Here is a 19,296-nt window from a genome sequence, read left to right on the forward strand (position 1 = left end):
CCCTAAGGAGAACACAGGTAAACCCTATGCCAACCCTTGTATCATAGACGCCTATCGTTGCCCGTGACCTTTCCGAACAGTCATGGCCAAATTTGCTCCAATGGCCCGGTAACCAATTGGTTTCCACCAAGCATAACCGGTATATCTCGAACCTCCTAGAGTGTTATACCGAGACCAGAGGAACGCTGGCTCGATACTTCGCCACGGAAGGGGTTCAGCGTGGGGTAAGGGATGCCATTAGTAGCGAAACTGAAGTCTTGTGTCTGGAAAGAAGTCTGGAAGGACTCTAGAACTGGGATGCTAGCGCTTGGATAAAGGAAGGGTTGGCCACCCCTGGCCATCTACTACCCTGATAGAAGGACATAGGAAGCAATTTCCACCGTCTCAAGTCCTAACCCTAACACTACTAGCAGCTTCTCGACTATGCAGCCACGACTACCCCTATCGACAACTGGCCAAAGTGGCAAACTGTTGAGAGAAAAGGGGAGCAAATAGAAGCGGCGCAGCGGTCCACGATTGCAGTAGTATCGTCCCACAACTTCATTACCTAGGGACTATAAGGCCCTCTTAGAAGTGTCCAATGGGATCCAAGATCGAAGACTTCGGGGGAGGCAGAGCATCGTATGTCCATTCCACCGAGATGACAATCAGGTGCTTGCATCATCACCTTGGTGCTTAGCTACTCGTCTGCAGCAGTACTCCATGTTCATGCATTACTGCAACGAAGCCGGTATTCGCTGTGAGGCTATACAGCGAAGCAAGCTATGTGTGAAGTTTGTCGGACCGAGCTATTTCGTTAGGAGCTAAGTTGTATTCCGAATGCTTACAGGTGCGCCGGATGTTTATGCCGGGTCGAAATTCCATACCGGAATAGGCAATACAGGCATCCGGGGTAGTTCGGGAATATCCTAGGTAAATGGGATGGCTCGATTTTCGACCCAATAATGCGCAAGGGCGATGGAATTTCAACAATTCGAGACGACCTTGGCCGGTCAAAAACACAAGACAATTTGGCGCTGGAGTCCTCAATTTTGGGGTTTTCTCTCTCTCGAAGAATAAATTGAAACTAAAGGCCCATATGAAAAAGGGAGTGTGTTGCAAGAAGCCTCGTTGGCCGCCTAATGGGCCGACCTTCGCTGGAGACTTTTTATGGCTTTTATGAGGTGGTCGCGCCAAGAGGCGGCCTAGCACCGAGGCTTCGCGGCCCAAATCGCGACCCAAATTACACGACGAACCTCTAATATGAACGGAGGTCGCATTCAAGGCCCCGGCCGTGCTTTATATGCTAGCCCACAACTACGGATCCGTACTACCTTTCTCCTCCAAGGCAGAAAAGTGCAGAAAAGTCAAGGTAAAAAATAGAATAAAATACCGCTCCGATGACTCCGTTCGGCTTCTTTGCCAATCATGACCCCGGTCGTTCCTTGTGGCTGATGAACGCCATTTCGTCTACCACCTACGTATGTAATGTATGTACAGGGTAAGATCGTGCATACTATAGTAACGTGCTATTATGTATGTAGTATAGGTTTCTTTCTACGTCGTCAGCAATACCTAATGTCACGAGGTGAGATTCGGCATCGCCAGTCCTATCCATTCCCTCGGGTCTAGTGATTACTCGATCTAGATATTAACTGCACATCATACAATGTCGTTTCAGCTGCAACGTCCCTTTTGAGTTGTTCATTTGCCCGTTTCGACCCGTGGCTGGAGATTCTGCTTCTTTCCCCCACACCTCCTTTTCCCCTTACTCCTGGTTTGCCATTTGCCAGTTTATCAGTTTGCTCTCAACTCACACCGAATAGGTAAATTATGATTGTACCTTGAACCAACGTAGACCAAGCGGTCTCGATGTTGGGCCGCTTTTGTCATAATGTCGGACATTTTGGGACTTGGCCTGGTCTGTCTGCCTGTTTCCTACGGCTGGCTATGTATGTTATATAACCAACCTTCTTCGTCCGTTTCAATATGCGTGCAATGAATCCTTCGGCATCTACTTTGTTTCATCTCAACAAGCTTCCTTCCTATCACTTACCTATGTCCCCCCCAACGGAGCGTTTCAGGACGCTTTCACTCGGAAGCATGCCGCCAGTAACTCGTCTTCAGAGCCGGAAGCAGAGAGTCGAGGTGGAAGACTCGAGCTCCGAGTCAGATACCGAACGGGATTTCGATATCGACGATGACGGCTTCATGGTTTCTCCATCTAATCTCAGGTACTCGCTGCATCTTCTCGACGAAGAGACGCGGGACAACGTCAATAAAGCTATAGAGGTGCCCCCGCAGTTCACTTTACGTGGCTGCCAGGCTGGGGACGAGCGCTGCCTCTTCTTGATAACGGAGCCGGCCGAGTATACCGTTCGGACTGGCTCGGAACAGAGCGGTTACGGCATTCCAAGCTGTACCTGCCAGAACGGCGAGCGCGGCGAATCCCCATGTCGGCATATCCTCTGGCTGTTAGACCAGATTACTAACCAGGTCCTGGGCGTCCAGAGGAGCCCCTTTTCACTAACAAAGTACGGGTACCCAGCAGAGCTTGGAAACCCTTACGATGAAATATCGGAGTTCCACCTGGACATGCTGGCCGACAGCCTGCACTGCGACGTCGTCGGCCAGTCCCCCGATCCCAACCCCAGACGGGTCCGGGAGACGCGGGAGATACTCGCCTCGCTCAACGAGGTCCCTACCGACGAGTACCGACCGGACCTCTTCAACAACCCGCGCAAAGGCCGGCGCGTCATCAAGAGAGGCGACCTCGAGCAGACCATCTTCCGCATGCTGCTCCGCAACGACGACTTCTTCCAGTACTTCCTCTCTTCCATGCGCGCCGACGAGATGCACTCGAACCAGTTCCGCTCGCTGCAGCTCCGCGCCGACGCTGCGCTCGCGGGGCTCCGGCAGTACGCGGATACTATTACTACTACTGCTGCTGCTGCTGCTACTATTCCTACCCCCGAGCAGAACGGCGCGCGTCCCAAGGACGTCAAGTGGTGCGCCGCGCACCTGACCCGCGTAACGCGGCAGATCCACAGCATAATCCACAACACGGAGCGGCCGCTCTCGCGCTGGGAGCTGCGGGCCGCGGCGCGCGCAGCCGTGCACATCCTCAGCAGCGTCGTGGACTGGGATGACGACCGGGACGTGGGGCCGCCGACCGTCGTTCCCCGCGCGGAGCGCAATCTGTTCTTCCGGCTGATCGGTGGTGAGGACGGGAACGGGAACGGGAACTTCGTCGTGGACATCCTGGCTTCGATCCCGCCGGAGGTGCTGGGGCCTTGGGTGGACGAGCTGACGGATCTGCAGAGGAGGATTGCGGAGAGGGGGGCGCCGGTTGCGTATAACGCGAGGTTGGGCTCGCTTGTTAGTCATTTGAGGGCTCGGTGGACGGCGGGGAGGGAGGGGGTGGAGGGAGGGAGTGGGAGTGGGAGTGGGAGTGGGGGGTCGAAGAGGATGGGGATGGGCCAGGGGTTGGGTGGGAGTGCGAAGAGGGTGAGGTGAGCTAGCTGGCTGGCTGGCTGGCTGGCTATATCACTCTACGAGCTTGTTCTCTCTCGCTTCTAATGCGGAGCTGGAGAAAATAGTAGGTACCTATTCAGTCCGGGAACAGGCTTTCCCGCCACTGGAACTACCCTACTCTACTCTACCCTACTCTACTCTACCGACGGACACATGCGAACTATAAGATATATCTGGTGCGGACCAATCTCCATTCCCTCCCTCCCCTTTCAGGAAAAGGGGCAGGTTCTAATTTTCTAATCTTTGTGTCTACCTATCCCGAGCTGCGCTGGGATGGATATCTTGGTTTTGGTTTTGGTTTTGGTTTTTGGTTTTAGGAGGCTGTGGCTACAGGTTACGTTATGATTTTTAAAGACTAAGACTACTACTGGATAGATGGGGGTTTTCTCGCGATTCATATTTAGTTAGGCTAGGGAGGCAGTTAGATAGCGTAGGTTAGGTAGCTAGGCAGGTAGGCATGTATAGATTACTACTACTACAACATATAAAATTACTTATAAAGCAGGCTTTTGGCGATGAATCCTTGGGTCTTGATATGATATTATGATACGTGACTAGGTACCTAAGGGAGGTAGGTAGATAACTAACCAATCTACTAGGATTTAAGCACGAGACTATTAGTGAAGATCGACTACTACGGTTGGCTCCATCTTGGTTTCTCTTGCGATGCCGTCTCCTTTTCTTCTTCCCTCTCGTCTTATCTCTATTGCGCTTTGCTTTCCCCTGAATTACATAGGTTAGGTTAGGTTAGGTACCTACTTACTACAACGACCGCTTGTCTGACCTACCTACCCGGTATCTTACTTTAGGAGACGGGTAAGTAGATCATCCAATCTAATATACCATATACAATCGCGACATAACTTAACCAAGCTACCTACCGAAATCATACCTATCGTTAATCCTTAGGTATCTATCAGGCCCGTTGGCGTTTCGCCCATCTCATCTCATCACATCTTACTTACACCCTACCCCAAATCCGGCCCGGCATCCGACCCGACCCAGCCCAGCCCAGCCCGGCCTACCAACCGGCCAGCCGGCGTCCTCCGAATTTCGCGGTGTACCCGACCTGCACACATTGCTCCCTCCCTCCCTCCATCTATTTTTTTTTTCCGTTAGGTCTTATCTGCCGTATTTCATTTTATTTATGCCGCCTCATCATTTCGCCCCACCCGCCCGTCCTATGTATTGCCTACCGACCATTTCCTTTCGTTGGCGATTTAGTTTGGTCGGCGCAGAGCGACGGACATTCCCAACTAACTAAATTGCGAGTCTTCATTATCTGCTCGGGGTCCCCACGCGAGGTCGCCGGAGCGTCGCATAATGAATGAGGGGGAATATCAGACGACCCGTCGCTCGAAACAAGTGTGTACTTAAGAGAAATAAAACTTACGAAAAGTAAGTACCTGTTTCATGTAGATAAAAAAAAAAAGTGCGGTACGATGTCATATCATGCTTAAATATCGTCTGGTATGTCTCGGGGTATATCCAACGCTACCTGCTTCATATATACACGTAGGTTATGCAAGTAATATGTACCTACATATAACGCAACTCGACGTGACATGGCCACAGACCAAAAGCCCCAAGTCATAGGCCAATCCGCCAAAGTACCCTTCCCTTTCCTCTTCATTTCTTTATCCTCTCTATAATAAGCCAATCGCTTTAAATGACTCGATGATATATCTCCCTAATTTTCCCATTCGTAATCCTAACATTTTACTGAAACCAATCCTCATTATACGTACGTATCCTTACGCGCAGCCATAACTACCCAATAATATAATCCTCAAACTGTGACGCCAATATCATGGCCTCCAGCGGCCTCGACCTCGTCTCTCGCGCGCACGTTCGCGATGGCGCTCTGCAGCGCGCTCGTCAGGTCGACGTGGAATAGCGGCCGATTAAGCCCGTGTACGGCGACCTTTCTAGTCTCGGTATTCCTAGTGAAAACAGGCGTCTTGTTCTTCGGGAGCGCAGACTGCGTTATGCTAGAAGCAGTGCTGGGTCCGGGAGTGTCCTGGTGGATCGATGGGTCTACTGACTCCGACTTGCTGAGAGTCAGTCGTATTTGAGTCTCCTTCTCAATGGCCTCCTGCTCTGCGGCGGCTGCAGCAGAATCTGAGCCGCCGATCTCGGCGACGCTGAAGATGGACTTCCACCGCGAGTGTAGGCCGTCCGGGCGCGGGGTCGGGTAGCCGAAGCCGGCGGAGACGAGTCCCCTCTTCGTCCATCGGTTGTTGATGCAGGCGAAGTGAACGTCTACTACGTCTGGTGCTGTGTAACGGTCTAATTGATTGCGTACGTCGATTAACTGCTGTACCGACGTTACGTCGACGTTATTGACCGAGCTGAAGTCGAAGATTATAGCCTTCAATGTCGGTAACGCGGTGTTCTCTTCTCGACCCTTCTTCGGGCCCGGATCATTCCATGGACGGTCGCCAACGCGCGCAAACGTGTCTGTTCTAGTACGGCGTGTATTGGCGAAGATGTGGCTTGTAAGGTAGTCTAAAGTGTGACTTGCGCTTGGGTAATTGAACCCTTCGGAAAATCGGTAAATAAAAATACCAGGATAGGGGCTAGAGACCTCGACTTCTGGGTTTGAGCCGTCCTCGTGATCAATTGGGAGGAAAACATTGCGTGTAGGCGGGGAAAGACTAGAGTCCAAAGCATCAAAAGTCCCATACTCGCCCATCACGTTGCTATCATTGCCGATGAGGTGGTCGCCTAGTACGGAGTGTACTTGAATCCTGCCGAGGAACCTACCGCGGGATTTAAGGACACGGAACATAAAGATCGCGAACGAGATAATTATAGTGGCGTAGATTCCGTTCTCGATCGTTGAAAATACTGTAACGAATACACCGACGAAGAAGATGAGGACTTCGAGAGGTGATATTCTCCAAAACTTGTAAAGCGTATTAGGTGGCGTTATAAGATCTCCGACGGCGTGGATAATAACGGCGGCGAGAGCTGCGGATGGGATGTAAAAGAAAACAGCCGTAAGTGCATAAATAGCTAGGAGTACCACAGCGGCCGTGATAACACCCGCAAAGGGAGTCCGGACACCTGCTTTTGATTTGATAGCTGTGCGACTGAAAGAACCTGTTGACGGGAATCCTCCGAGAAAGGGTGCGAGGACGTTAGTAACACCGATGGCAACCATCTCTTGCGACGGGTTTATAGTGTAGTTGTTGACGCGGCCGAAAGATTTCGAAATGGCGATATGCTCGATGAGTAGAACAATGACCGTTGCGGGTAGTTCACCAATAAACGAGTTGATTATGTCTGAATTGATAGTTGGAACGGCGGCGTGCTGAAACCCCCGAGGGACATCCTTAAGAATTGCAAAGGCAGGGTTGTCGCGGCGGTTCATATTGACCAACCAACTAATCATGGTATATAATAATATGACGAAGACTGCTCTTAGCGTCGAGAGGAAGAAGAACAGCTTGTGATGATTGGGGAACTTCTTTGCCGCCCAGGCGCATGAAAACCGGATTCCGTAGAGCACCGCGAGCGCCGTTAAACCCATAGCCGCATTCAAATCCGTCTTGCCTAGGTTCTTTAAGGTGTTAATAATGACCAAATACGTCGAATCCCTCGTCGAGAAGCCAGTGATGCCCATAAGCGTAGGAACCTGCCCTGCGGCGATGTTGATAGCGGATCCGGTCATGAAAGCAGCAAGTGATACTAAAGGTATCAGCTCAACGATCCATCCACACCGGATTAAACCGATGAAAAGCACGATTGCGCCGGATATGAGAGCAAGGGCGCTCGCGATGACCCATGGTTCATCTTCGTATTGAGGAAGTTCCTCGATGGCTTTGGCGACGACAGACCCGGTGACAGTGGAGACGACGGCAACAGGCTTTAATAAGTTAGCGAGAGGACCATTTTAACGAAGGGCTCTACCTTGACGTACTCCTATAGTAATATCTTTGGAAGTAGCAAAAAACCAGTAGATAAGAACGCCCATGAAGGACGAATATAGACCAAATTGCACGGGTAGGTTAGCCAGCTTGGCGTAGGCCATTCCTTGTGGCACGACGACTGCACCAATGGTTATTCCTAATAAGAAGTTAGTTATACTCCAGTTATAACCCGGTTGACAAAACACGTACCTGCAACGAGATCGCCCACAAACCATTGTAAGTTGTAAAACCCGATCCAAGATAAAAAGGGGAACAATGACTTGAAATAATTTAGTATATCCTGTCCCGACGGCGTAATTTCTGCGAGCCACTCTGCGCTTGTTGGTTGCTGCTCGACAAAACTGTCTGCTGTATGCGTCGAGAAAACCGATTCTCCTCGAGTTACATTGTCCGTATCGGGGTCTTCGAGTTTGATCCCTAAGACCTTTGCTAGCGTTTGGCTAGCTTTCGTCGACGAAGACATCGTGGGGCTATTAGGTGAGGGTAGAATTAAGATATAAGAGGCAACAAGCCTTAATGACAATCGGAAGTATATATAATGAACTTTGTAACTGGAATGAAGTACGGAGCGTCCCTATGTAAAGTGGACACTACCTGGTTCGAAGAGACGAGGGTTGCGCCTGGAGAGGAGTAGGTCTGTATACCTGCAAGGGGTAGCAGGGCAACTTCAACTTCAACGCCGAGGGTGTGTGTTTGACACCACTAAGTTGAACGTGGGTTAAACAAACCCAGCTCCAAAGTATGGCTATGAAGAACCACAGGCAGCCATCGGAATGAAGTTTGATAGAAGTGGTTCGTAAGACCGGCTTGAGAATATAAAGTATTGTTAAAAGAGGCCACAGATGGTAGTTAGTTAATAAACAAGGAGTCTTTAGATTACCGCAGAGGAAAAGGTGGGTTTGGTAAATGGGTAGTCCACAATAAAGTAATGGGTTGATATCTGTTCTTAGGAGTTACACCGAGGGGATTACGAGGCTTCGGTAAAGACAATAACTATAAATAATTCGGCTGGGGTGTTCTCAGTTTGCCTTACACAGGGTCTCACTGTAGGTAACGTCGACTGCGTTTTAGTTGTTAGACAAGAGCCTGTGTATTCCGTAGTCCATAATGAGAGGTGAAATTTTATTATTCAAGTAGGCCGAGCTCGATGCTGGCTGAGTTTGTAGTACGTAGTCTCAGTGGGTATATACGTCGTCTCAGTGGGTACTCGAGATCTTAGACTATCGTCGTAGGGGAACTACCTAAGGGGAACTAGGTAGTGGAGTGGATCGGACCGTGGCCTCGGCAGATGAATAGTCTTAAGATAGTCTTAAGATTTCCGAAAAGATAATACCATTGTTCAGACTGAAAAGCTTCGGTGAGCCACAGTAAAAGAATAATCGTGGCAGTGAGGTAATAAGTAATTGGATCACGACGTTGCTACTATGTATGTAGTTTACAGTCGCTGTTGAAGTTTTGCCAGTAGCTCCGGATTGGCTGATCACTCGGTGGCGTAATCGGCTTTACGTATACCATTCGAAGTCTAGCGGGAATATTCCGTATTTGGAAACAGCAGAGTACGCAATACGGTTTCCACTCTCTATTTGAAAGCAACGGAGCAAAGGGATGAGCCCGAACACCGACTTTTACATAGTACATACCTCACTGCACCTGATATTCGATGGTGCTGACTCCATTTTCTGATGGAACCTTGAGCGCAGCGTATTCGGCAGTTAAACACGGTACGAATTTACAATATATGATCTTGTAATGGAGTTGAATGACAAGATCAGCTGTGACAAGATGAAGTTGGAGACCCAGATAAATGTACCCAATTCGGCGAAAAACTAACTAAAACAACCAATCATAGAGCTTAGTTAAATATAAAGATATGCTTAGCGTCGATGGCGCAATTTTGTCTTTGATTGATGCCATCATTATAAATAAAAATAACTACGGGAAACCCCATAGTTACTGATCGAAAACATGGGGAAGTTTATCTCTAGGTTAATATCTTATGTCCTAATAGATTAGATGGGTGTTGATCCGATGCCGGTTTCGCTGTAAAAGTAGGTATACATATCTGTAAGAACAACTATAAAATGGGCAGAAGCCGACCTGCAAACACATCGTGTTTATATCAACATATTTATTGACTGTCTTTCAGGGACCAGACTTGTGAGAGTGCTTTGCAAGTAAGGGGTCTCTCTTAACTAGCAGTAGTAGTTAATATTAAGTCAGGTGTTCATCATGGAGTTATTAAGCTTTAAAATGCTACGTGTTTTATACGGAAAGCAACCATAATGATGAAATCTGTTATGATAGGTGGTGAGTAGATAGAATACAACTATTGGTCAATCTTGAATACAAGTAGTCTCAACAATGGTGAGGCCGTCTTTTGATCATGCAAAAGCCAATATCCATGTAAATCCCAAGTCTCGGAGAGGTAATCATGAACTAAGCTTCGGCTTCCCGGATGCAGATAATACACCATGCAGAATGATCGTACCTGCAGGCTTCACGGTCCATAATCTACGGGGAAATCTTGACCAATCCTAGTAGCGGTGGATCGGTCAAAGGTTGCCGACCTGACGCTACCGTAACCTTGCCTGCCTTACCTTAGGCGTTGGACATCAATGTAAGCTTTTCACATGCTGATCTACTATGTAGTATCGGTGGATGTTGTACAATATAGGTGGTACTATGTAATGCAGACATGAACTGCAGCATTGGAAATAATAACCAGAATTGATAAAATGCATTACTTACCTACCTACCTCTTCATATTAGAACTTGAGATAATTATGTCGTCTTTACAGAAGAATAAGAGGTATTTATAGAGATGGTATATTTATATAATAGGTATACTTTAGGTATATAGGTATTTAGCTAAATAAATAAGCTTTTTAGGTCGACGCGTTCTGCTCGCGTTAAAATCTGGTGAATATGAGGGTTACACCTATTATTAGGTCACTAGTCACTACATATGTTGTACCCAAGTACCTCAAGCCCTCTCTAAACAACATTGAACTCCAACCTCTTTCCCTGCCCTGCTTTTTATTTTATTTTTTTACTGCGCATAGTCGTCGCACCACAACTATACAAGGTGGTGAGCATGCTTTTTCCTCGATACCGACGATAGCTTCAATTTGCGTGTTGTCGCAAATCCATATAGTTGCCACTGTCGCCAGTTGGCCAAAATGACGAGCCCAACGCGGGAGTCATTCCCACCCATCGCGCAAGCTTTCAACACCTTCACGGCCACCACGCTCCCTAACCAAATACACTCCCCGCCGTCACCTCACACTCATAGATTGCGCAAGCTACAATCCGCACATAACCTCGGTGCCGCTGCCCGAATTTCCAGTCAAAACTCGTTGATATCCCAACAGGTTCTCCGACATCCCCAAGGACATCCCCAAGAGAGCGTACCACCTCTGACTCGCAATGCCAACAACCGATCCCCACAGAGAAACAGAGCCAACTCAGACGCGACGCCCCCGCCACCCCTGCCACCCCCGACGCCTTCTATATTTCCAAACAATCTTTTACTATCCTTAAACCACAAGAGAAGCGCTCTAAGTAAGGCTTCAAGAGTAGCTGATGCTATGTCTCTAGACAGACTGATTAGGGAGGGGCCCCCTGATGGAGATGTGAATGGTGCATTAGAGAGTGCGCGTCTTAAGGTCTTAGATCAGGGTATCAGGAGCGACGGCGATGGAATGGTGCGAATTTCTTGATACTGATTCAATGTTCCAATATCGACCGTGCTAATAAAGGATGCTTAGTCGCGGACTAGAATCTACTTCTGGCTTATATTTATCGATGCGCCCATTCTTGATACTGACGAGTACCTCGGGCTCATACATCGAGGCGCTTCTCCCGCTTACTCCAAAATCCGAAACGACACATTTCGAACCCTGACTACCGATCCCCTTTTCCGTCGCCGCGTTAGCGAGGCCAGTTTGATTCGTCTTCTTAACGCTATCGCTTGGAAGCTTCACGATGCGAAGGAAGAACGTCGCCCAACAAGTAGCAGATTGTCTCTCGCCGCGACCGAAAGCGCTGGTAGCTCTCGCAGCGATATCTCGCAAACTGATGCCTCTTCACCGTCTGCTAGGAACCGTGCCCGCGCCCTTACGCTCACGACGGAAGGTTCCGATGCTACTACCTCGGAACCCGGGACTTACGTACAGGGCATGAACGTGCTTGCTGCTCCGTTCCTATATGCAGCCCGCAGCGAGGTGGAAGCTTTCGCTGCTTTCCATACGCTCCTAACCAAGGAGTGTCCTGGGTACATTAGAGGTGCAATGGACGGGGTTCATCGCGGTCTGGCACTCGTTGACAAAGTATTGGCCATCGTGGATCCTAAGCTGAGTTTCTACTTAACATCCAAGGGTTTATCAGCAGAGATTTATGCATTCCCCTCTGTTCTTACGCTCTGCGCATGTACTCCCCCTTTACCAGAGGTACTGAAGCACTGGGATTTCCTCTTCGCCTACGGGCCGCAGTTGAACATCGTGTGTATTGTTGCCCAGCTAATCATGATGCGCAATGAACTCCTCACCTCTTTGAAGTAAGCATACACACCTACGACTACTGAATGTTAGGGTATTGGATTACCATACTAACAAGTAAATAGTCCTAACAAACTCCTTCGATCATTCCCGGCTTTACGGGCAGAAATGATCAAGCGAACAGCTCTGGCTATTATTAGGATGATACCCGACGATATCTATGCTGATATCATACGACACGCTCTATAGCATACCCCTTCTCAATAAGTGACGCGGCATGGTTCTCTACGAGTTACGCTCATATGACCCAGGTTTTAGTATTGGATCATACATACATACATACATACATCTTTGTAATAACGACTCCAACCGTCGACAATCGTTTCAAAGTCAACTAATTGCGAGATCTCGGCAATAATGACACCACCCTGGAGGCCGAGATCTTCAGCGGATCGGGTTCCTTTTGTCAAGAGGCACTTATACGATAAGACAGGCCCTTGCATATAGATTTCTCCAAACAAAAGGCTTATTCTCTACAACGGGCGGTGCAAAAAGGGGATAGCTTTTTTTCTTTTTCTTTCTTCGATTTTATGTCTTTTTTCATTTTTACTTCTGTACGGTACGGTTACTAGACGACATGCACGACGACCGGGGAAGAAGCGAATGCAAAACAAAAGGCCAAGGGGGCTGGCTAGCTCACGATGACGCGAATGACATTTACGAAACGAATATCTCTTATGTTTTTGTACAAGTATGGGGCAGCAGGCAGCAGGGCAGGTATTATGGTATTCTATACGTCCTATATATTTATACATATTAGGTACCGTAAAGAGGGACGGTTATGGGTCTTAACGCGGAAATGAACGATGACGGAGGGATGGTAGGACGGTAGGATGGATGGATAGGGGGATATTATATTATATACCGTAATAGGCAGGCGCGCCGTCGTGCGCTGGCTGCTGTGAATGAACCGTGGGAAATGAATGAAAGTTATGATTGGAATGTTTGTTAAGTATACCTAGTAAGTAAGTACGTAGGTACGTATAGTATAAGTGGTTAGGTGTCTGATTTGCGGCGATATGAAATGGGATTGTTACTTGGTATGTACCTTGGATTTGAACTTGAAGTCTTGAGTCTGGGGGATATAGTTAATGGCTTTGGTGATAGGGGTATTATACATAGGTAGGTAGTAAGAGTTACCTGGTAGTTTTTTTTTTTTTTTTTTTTGTCTGCTTTGGTTGCGTGGCGCAGGAATCTAGGACTAGGACTTGATAATTAAGTCTGCATTGCTCTTGGGTGAGTATATAGGTAATGTAATGATAAGGGATATCGAAAGATTTAATCCCTTCCGTAGCTGGCGCGCAGCGGTATGTAGTAGTATTGAGTCTACGCTGCTTTCTTTCTCCCTTGGGCAACTGGCATAAGTAGATAGGTAGGTAGGTAGGTAGGAATACATCTCCCTACATACTTCAACCCGAGCCCTTCGCTCGAGGGGCTCGTGAAGAAAGACTACACGGACAGGGCGGATGAGTATGTACTACGATATATCGGCATCAGATTCCATTGAAATACGATTCCATTGGAATACTGTCGTCTAGAATCCATATGTATCAATAGGCGGGATAGTCGCGAAGAGAGCTCTAAGATACTGAATAATGATGTATATATATAGTTGATGCATATACAAAGTCCGCTCATCCAACATTTTGGAATAACCTCATACTCTTGCTTTTACATCTACCTCTACTACACCTCTATTCTACCTCTACCTCTACCTCTAGATCCCGGCGTCTTCTCTACCGCTACTATACCATCTATTATCGATTCGCTTGCGTACCTCGTAACCCGTATACGACTTCGCTTACTATTATATTATATACCTCCTTCACAATAACTAACCCACTATGCTCGCTTTTTCGCTCCTGTTACTTTGCTGCGGCCTCCTGGTCTCGGCACAAGAGAAACATGCCGGTATCTCCGTCGTGCAGCATCACAAGAGGGAGACGGGAACCTGCGAGCAGACCTATGGCGAAGGCTCGCAGTCGTGCGGCGGCAGCGGAAGCACCTTTTGCTTCAACCCTAAAATCGGCCAGGTAGAAAAGAAACTCGTGTATCGTCCTTGAAAAAACAAATGCTAACTCGGAATAGTCGTGCTGCTCAACAGACAACGGATTTTGCGACTCGGGAAAGTACTGCGCGCCTGTCGCAGGTTATTGCTGTCTTGAAGTACGAAGCCGAACGGTCTTGATCGATTAAGCGCCATTTAGCTAACAACGTGTAGGGAGAGGATTTAGAGACGTGCGCGCGTAATGCCGGTTTTATACTTCCTGGTTCCGCTTCGAATATGTCCGCGGGTCCCTATGCGGTGACCAATGCAACAACTGTTGCCGGTCCTACGTTAACAATCCTTCCCTTCCTCAAAGAATCGCCAGCACCGACACCAACGATAGTAGATTTTCGAAACAACTCATGTTCATTCGCTACCCATGCCAACTTGAACACGCCTGTACCTGTACCAACCCTTACATCGCACACGAACGCAACGGCCTCACCACCCGTGCAGGTCTCTTCGGCCGTGAAACGAGCCGAAACTTCGACGGGATTAGTGGCACTACTTAGTTTGATGACCATTTTTGTTGTTGTTCTTTTGGATCTGGTTACCGGTCTTAGGTAGATTCAGGGCGGAATGTACTTTTATCAGAAGAAAATCTTGATGGCTATTGTAATTGTCTAGACGCTCGGGCGCAACTATGAAGACATATGGTTGGGGGGTCCATGAAGTTGCGCGGCCCATTGTAGATAACTACCTGACATCTTGGTATCGGTTGAAGGGTCCTGGCTAATAGGTCGGGCAGCCTTCTTGTGCTCGCTGAAAGGCGCCAGAGAAGAATTCTTGCATAGCGACATAATGATAAAGAATCCCACCAAGTACGGCAAGCTACATCCTTAATTAGTGCCAACGCAATCAAAAGGGGTACCATTAATACTTACATGCCATAGGTTGTGCGCATTACCACAGTAGTCAAACGCGCCAGGGAACCATCGCTCGGGGACTTTGCTCGCGTAGACACAAGCTCCAAGGACATAAACGAAGAGAGACTTGAGTAGATTGGAACCCGCATAAAAGTCAAGTGCCCAAGCAGGGCCTCGAGTCAGAACGATCTGGAAAACCGGCATAAAACCAGTGGCACCCAATCCCACAAAGAAGCCCACCCTCCACCAGGCCATATCCTGTCCATTAAACTTAGGATGCCAAGGGAGGATGGTGCCAGCAATGCCTAGCACAGCAGTTGTGGTCATGTACGTCCACCGACTAATCGGTTCACAATAAAAGGCGGTATACTCGGTTGTCATAATCGACGCCGCGATGAGTAATGAGATACCAGTGTAGTCGATGCATGCGAAGCGTTCCAATAGAGTTTGGTCTGCAACACAGTTCATAGTGTGCCAAATGGTGCTGCAGACCAAACATTTGCAAGCTGCGAAAAAGAAGACGGCGGCAATAAAAACATCCGTTTTCGAGTAAAGGGAGAAGTTGGCCGAAGTCGGATAGAAGTAAAAAGCGATGGACAGAATTAGGATCAAACCAAGCGCATGAGACCAAATGTTGACCAGTTCGTTTGAAATGCCGAACATTGAGCGAACGCAGCCAATCTTGGATTCGGTGAAACGATAGCCGCTAAGTATATGAGGATTGACCCTCCAAGGGATAGGAAGTTCCTCATACTTAATAAGGCCCTTTTCCTTAGCACGAGTAATTGCTCTTTGTACGTGCTCCTCGACAGTCTCTGCAGCACGCCAGGCTCGCTCAATACCATCGTCCATAACACCGCGAGCGCGTTCTATACTTTCGTCTACGACCCGGTGGCCTTTGTCTATTAAACTTCCGGCAGCGTCGGCCGCATTCGCAAAGCCTTGGTCGCGGAATTTCAAGGCTCGGGTTTCGAAGTCGGTAAGCATGCCGTCGAGGAGTTCAACGCCAACACGCGCTTTCTCATTCATGGACTCGGCGGCTACTAAGGCCTCGTGATATCTTGTGTCTAAAGTCTCAACCATAACCTGTAATCGCCGTCGCCCAGCACCAATGACCTCTTCCGAGACTTGCGAACATCGTTCACGCACTGCTTGTAGGGTTGAAAACGTTTTAGATATGCTCGAATCCAGGTCGATAAATTCGCCGTAGCTCTCAAGGTATTCAAGTCTCCTCTCTAGTTCCGAGAGGAACAAATCCACCTTTATTAGCTAGTTAGTATAATTGCCACTTAAGTCTCAAAGCGTTTAGGTAATGTACTTTAAGAAGTAAGCCTTCTTCTCCCTCCATGATTTGCTGAACTAGAGAATGTCTTCTCCGAGGCATAAAAGAAGAGTGCCGCCTGCGTCGACGTGGTAAGTTTTCCTGGTCGGCCGTACCCGAACTTTTGGAACTAGATTGCTCTTGGCGAGAACCAAGAGCGAAGGTAGACGTGCAAGACATGATGGGAAAAGGAGTGTATGATAAACTATAGTAAATGTAAGGTAATGTTGTTGGTGCCAACTAATAAAAAGGCTTGGGGCACGTCTAAGCTGTCAGACGTCCCTGCATGAGACAGTTTATTGCGAGTTAAACGATGCGAAGCTGACCAGTTAAAGCGTAAGAATGCAGAATACTTTGAGGAGATTGGTCTTGAGGTTGTTATTTGATGTGTAGCTGTGCAATGGCAAAAGGCGCTGGAGGCGAAGTGGAGGAAAGATGGCTTTCACATGTGGAAGATTGTTGGTGTCATTGGTTGAGGGAGGGGAGTGTCACCCTGAGCGCGCGCAAACTATCGGACAGGACGGAGTTAGCTTAGATGCTTAGATAAGATCTAAAATCAATACCTCATGCAAGGGTAAATTAAGGTTCCCCACAATCGGGATCCCGTAGGTCGGTTGGGAAGTACCGAATACAATAAAGGTTAGTCAATTTGAAGAGAAGGCATTGACCACCTAACTACTTTGAATCATGTGCAATAATTATAGCTGTCGTTCTTTCTGTACCTAGGTATATATTGTAGCAATGTCTGTATCCTCTTCAAAAATGAAGCTATAGTCATAATTAAATTTAATTATGAACCTAGACTCGTTGTACATGTACGAGCTGATAGAACTGTGTTTCAGCCCCGAAACTTTCTAACGTCTGTGACCGACATACGTAAGTCCAATATTGACCCTAATTTCCATTAGGTACACTAATAATCCCGTGGAGACGCATTCATGCAAAGTTACCTAATCCACAAAAGTCAGGTACCGAGACCGGCAGACGGCGATTAGAATATCCGGTTTAAGTAAGGCTGGCTCGATCTACAAACAAATCCGTTCCTAATTGGTCGACTTTCTAATAGTCTAGACTACCTAGAGTCAAGACCCTCAATACCTAGACGTTAACATCAAAACCACCGATATCAGTCATTAAGCAGTAGTTAGCTGTAGTATCTCGGTTTCTAAATCGTAATTGAGGTTAAGCCCAAGTCTCGCCTTCAGACAATTCGCTTTACCCTTCCACGATGGCAATCGACGAAATCGTGACAGATGCGAATCTATCAACCGTGCTCGATGCTTCCCGCGATACTCGAGTACAGGCGTTGAGACTCGTTGATCAAATCGCGGCAGCTGGGCCTATCGAAAGCGCATCTCCAGAGGCCCAACTGGAGACCTCTAAGCAACAGAAGCTCCTAATCACCAACCTTGCGCAATTGCGTGGCCTTCACCGATCGGCCTACTTTGGTGCCCGCCAGACCAAATCGCAGACGTCCGAAGCGCGTCAGGAAGTTGACCGTCTGCATCTACAACTTCAAAATCTATACTACGAGCAGAGACATCTACAAGGGGAGATCGCGGCTTGCGAGTCATATGAGTCAGTACCCGCTGAAGCTCCATCCAACTATCTTCCTACACCAATTCAAGACCTCAAAGACCTCATCTCCATCTCCATCTCTACATCAAACAACAATCCTTTCCGCAAGCATTATACTGCATCGGCACCTGAACTTGCGCGAGAACTAATTGTATTCAGCCATACTTACCAAAAGCTTCCTCTGATACCTCTTGAAGAGTTCCTCGCATTGAAGCCCGACCATATCGACGATGACGAAAACGCACTGATGATTGCACGAATCGAGCACGAACGCAGCGAGCGCGAGGCTCTAGAGCAGAAACGAATGGAATTGCTGAAGCGGAAACAGAAGCTCATCGCCGACAATAAGAAGAGAAAGGATGATCTCGCGAATCTTGATAAAGAACTTGAAAAGTTCATTGACGTACGTCGACTCTGGAATATTGTTGGACTGGTATCAATGCTCACCTACATAATTTAAACAGGCTGCCAAACCAATCCAGAAATTATTCGATAAGAATGTTTAACCCTCTGGGCTTAATGATGGAGCTTTTGTGTACAAAAGCTCTTGCGGCATCGAACTATCGCAAATTCACCGTCATAACCCGTCTCATGATTTCCCCCTATATTAATAAAGCCAGACGGTCATACAAGGTAAGAGAAACTCTTGCTAGGTTAAAAAGAGGACGCTAATCATGTGTGCCTCAGCTGTTACGGAGCAATATTCGGGATATCTCATATGAAAACGGACATATATCCTCAGCCACGGAACGAGATCATGAGACCCCCTTTATGACCCCCTTTATTATCAACTACATAACTCCGTCAGAGGCGGTCAATCACCCCACGTGTAAATTATGTTGCGTTAGAAAAGAGCACTTTGAGCGTTGACCGATGCTCTACCTCAGGCAGAAGCTTTTCGATACGATTTAAGCAACTGGACGATATCCAATTAAGCGTTTCCTTGCACAGGTCTTGCAGATTACATGCTGCATTGTTTACGCCGTACGGGCTGACGGGTTAGGTGGGGGAATGGAATGATCATAAACGTCGATGATTGTGGCTCAGCTATCTGCAGCTCAATACATATGTAGAGCTAGCGATTGGTGTAATTCATCGTTATCTGCATCCGAGCACATGTTCAATTGAATTGAGAATTCGGACTGCGGATTTCGCAGGCCGAATGGAAACCCAAGTCGCTGGATTGATAGGAGCGAATAGTGGAGACGACAACTTCTTCAATGTATGTATTGTACACTACCTAATGCAAGGGGCATCACATCTGCACGCCGCGAAGTTTTCGTCCCAGAGAACAAGATACCTATGTATTTCCCAGTCATAACTAATGCCGCACATGATTGTAAAGTTCCCGAATGCTCAAGTCTAGTGAGTTAATAGTGAATGAAAAATAAAATCTAGTATACGTATTACTTCCCAAATGCACGCTGTAATAAATACATAGGGCTTGATCACCTCTTTATGACACATATCTACGACATAT

At 47.8% G+C, this 19,296-nt stretch overlaps 6 protein-coding genes across 6 annotated transcripts; 4 read left to right on the forward strand and 2 right to left on the reverse strand.

Annotated features, from left to right (window-relative positions):
- Positions 1-1,528: 1,528 nt before the first annotated feature.
- F5Y00DRAFT_269831 (uncharacterized protein) lies at positions 1,529-4,005 on the forward strand. Its single transcript, XM_048012512.1, has one exon. It carries the CDS (start codon positions 1,969-1,971, stop codon positions 3,493-3,495), a length of 1,527 nt encoding a protein of 508 aa, XP_047864818.1. The 5' UTR covers positions 1,529-1,968; the 3' UTR covers positions 3,496-4,005.
- Positions 4,006-5,137: 1,132 nt separating this feature from the next.
- F5Y00DRAFT_76485 (sulfate permease) lies at positions 5,138-8,390 on the reverse strand. Its single transcript, XM_048014120.1, has 3 exons — positions 7,638-8,390; positions 7,439-7,584; positions 5,138-7,384 (listed from the first exon to the last, which is right to left on the reverse strand). Exons 1-3 carry the CDS (start codon positions 7,909-7,911, stop codon positions 5,303-5,305), a joined length of 2,502 nt encoding a protein of 833 aa, XP_047864819.1. The 5' UTR covers positions 7,912-8,390; the 3' UTR covers positions 5,138-5,302.
- A 2,057-nt stretch (positions 8,391-10,447) lies between these two features.
- On the forward strand, positions 10,448-12,335 carry F5Y00DRAFT_76494 (TBC-domain-containing protein). The gene is made up of 3 exons (XM_048014121.1): positions 10,448-11,152; positions 11,216-12,003; positions 12,070-12,335. The coding sequence occupies exons 1-3, from the start codon at positions 10,628-10,630 to the stop codon at positions 12,191-12,193; spliced, it is 1,437 nt and encodes a 478-aa protein (XP_047864820.1). The 5' UTR covers positions 10,448-10,627; the 3' UTR covers positions 12,194-12,335.
- A 1,513-nt stretch (positions 12,336-13,848) lies between these two features.
- F5Y00DRAFT_262047 (uncharacterized protein) lies at positions 13,849-14,618 on the forward strand (the record flags this gene model as incomplete). The annotated part of the gene is made up of 3 exons (XM_048011314.1): positions 13,849-14,037; positions 14,093-14,170; positions 14,226-14,618. The coding sequence occupies 3 exons, from the start codon at positions 13,849-13,851 to the stop codon at positions 14,616-14,618; spliced, it is 660 nt and encodes a 219-aa protein (XP_047864821.1).
- An 82-nt stretch (positions 14,619-14,700) lies between these two features.
- Positions 14,701-16,520, reverse strand: F5Y00DRAFT_76517 (HlyIII-domain-containing protein). Its single transcript, XM_048014122.1, has 3 exons — positions 16,236-16,520; positions 14,936-16,177; positions 14,701-14,882 (listed from the first exon to the last, which is right to left on the reverse strand). The coding sequence occupies exons 1-3, from the start codon at positions 16,416-16,418 to the stop codon at positions 14,784-14,786; spliced, it is 1,524 nt and encodes a 507-aa protein (XP_047864822.1). The 5' UTR covers positions 16,419-16,520; the 3' UTR covers positions 14,701-14,783.
- Positions 16,521-17,259: 739 nt separating this feature from the next.
- Positions 17,260-18,677, forward strand: F5Y00DRAFT_76525 (Fms-interacting protein-domain-containing protein). The gene is made up of 4 exons (XM_048014123.1): positions 17,260-17,816; positions 17,976-18,219; positions 18,281-18,449; positions 18,504-18,677. The coding sequence occupies exons 1-3, from the start codon at positions 17,467-17,469 to the stop codon at positions 18,320-18,322; spliced, it is 636 nt and encodes a 211-aa protein (XP_047864823.1). The 5' UTR covers positions 17,260-17,466; the 3' UTR covers positions 18,323-18,449; positions 18,504-18,677.
- Positions 18,678-19,296: the final 619 nt, after the last annotated feature.

Source organism: Daldinia vernicosa (assembly GCF_022497035.1).
Source record: "Daldinia vernicosa strain CBS 139.73 unplaced genomic scaffold F5Y00scaffold_23, whole genome shotgun sequence".
In the NCBI taxonomy this organism is placed as follows: Eukaryota; Fungi; Ascomycota; class Sordariomycetes; order Xylariales; family Hypoxylaceae; genus Daldinia; species Daldinia vernicosa.

Coding starts and splice junctions, on each gene's coding strand:
- F5Y00DRAFT_76485 (XM_048014120.1), bottom strand. CDS start 7,911: ATGTCTTCGTCGACGAAAGCTAGCCAAACGCTAGCAAAGGTCTTAGGG. Junction 7,585..7,637: donor TGTGGGCGATCTCGTTGCAG/GTACGTGTTTTG, acceptor ACTTCTTATTAG/GAATAACCATTGGTGCAGTC. Junction 7,385..7,438: donor CCAAAGATATTACTATAGGA/GTACGTCAAGGT, acceptor AACTTATTAAAG/CCTGTTGCCGTCGTCTCCAC.
- F5Y00DRAFT_269831 (XM_048012512.1), top strand. CDS start 1,969: ATGCGTGCAATGAATCCTTCGGCATCTACTTTGTTTCATCTCAACAAG.
- F5Y00DRAFT_76517 (XM_048014122.1), bottom strand. CDS start 16,418: ATGTCTTGCACGTCTACCTTCGCTCTTGGTTCTCGCCAAGAGCAATCT. Junction 16,178..16,235: donor AAGAAGGCTTACTTCTTAAA/GTACATTACCTA, acceptor TAGCTAATAAAG/GTGGATTTGTTCCTCTCGGA. Junction 14,883..14,935: donor ATGCGCACAACCTATGGCAT/GTAAGTATTAAT, acceptor TTAAGGATGTAG/CTTGCCGTACTTGGTGGGAT.
- F5Y00DRAFT_76494 (XM_048014121.1), top strand. CDS start 10,628: ATGACGAGCCCAACGCGGGAGTCATTCCCACCCATCGCGCAAGCTTTC. Junction 11,153..11,215: donor GGAGCGACGGCGATGGAATG/GTGCGAATTTCT, acceptor AAGGATGCTTAG/TCGCGGACTAGAATCTACTT. Junction 12,004..12,069: donor GAACTCCTCACCTCTTTGAA/GTAAGCATACAC, acceptor ACAAGTAAATAG/TCCTAACAAACTCCTTCGAT.
- F5Y00DRAFT_76525 (XM_048014123.1), top strand. CDS start 17,467: ATGGCAATCGACGAAATCGTGACAGATGCGAATCTATCAACCGTGCTC. Junction 17,817..17,975: donor GCGGCTTGCGAGTCATATGA/GTCAGTACCCGC, acceptor AATTGTATTCAG/CCATACTTACCAAAAGCTTC. Junction 18,220..18,280: donor AACTTGAAAAGTTCATTGAC/GTACGTCGACTC, acceptor TAATTTAAACAG/GCTGCCAAACCAATCCAGAA.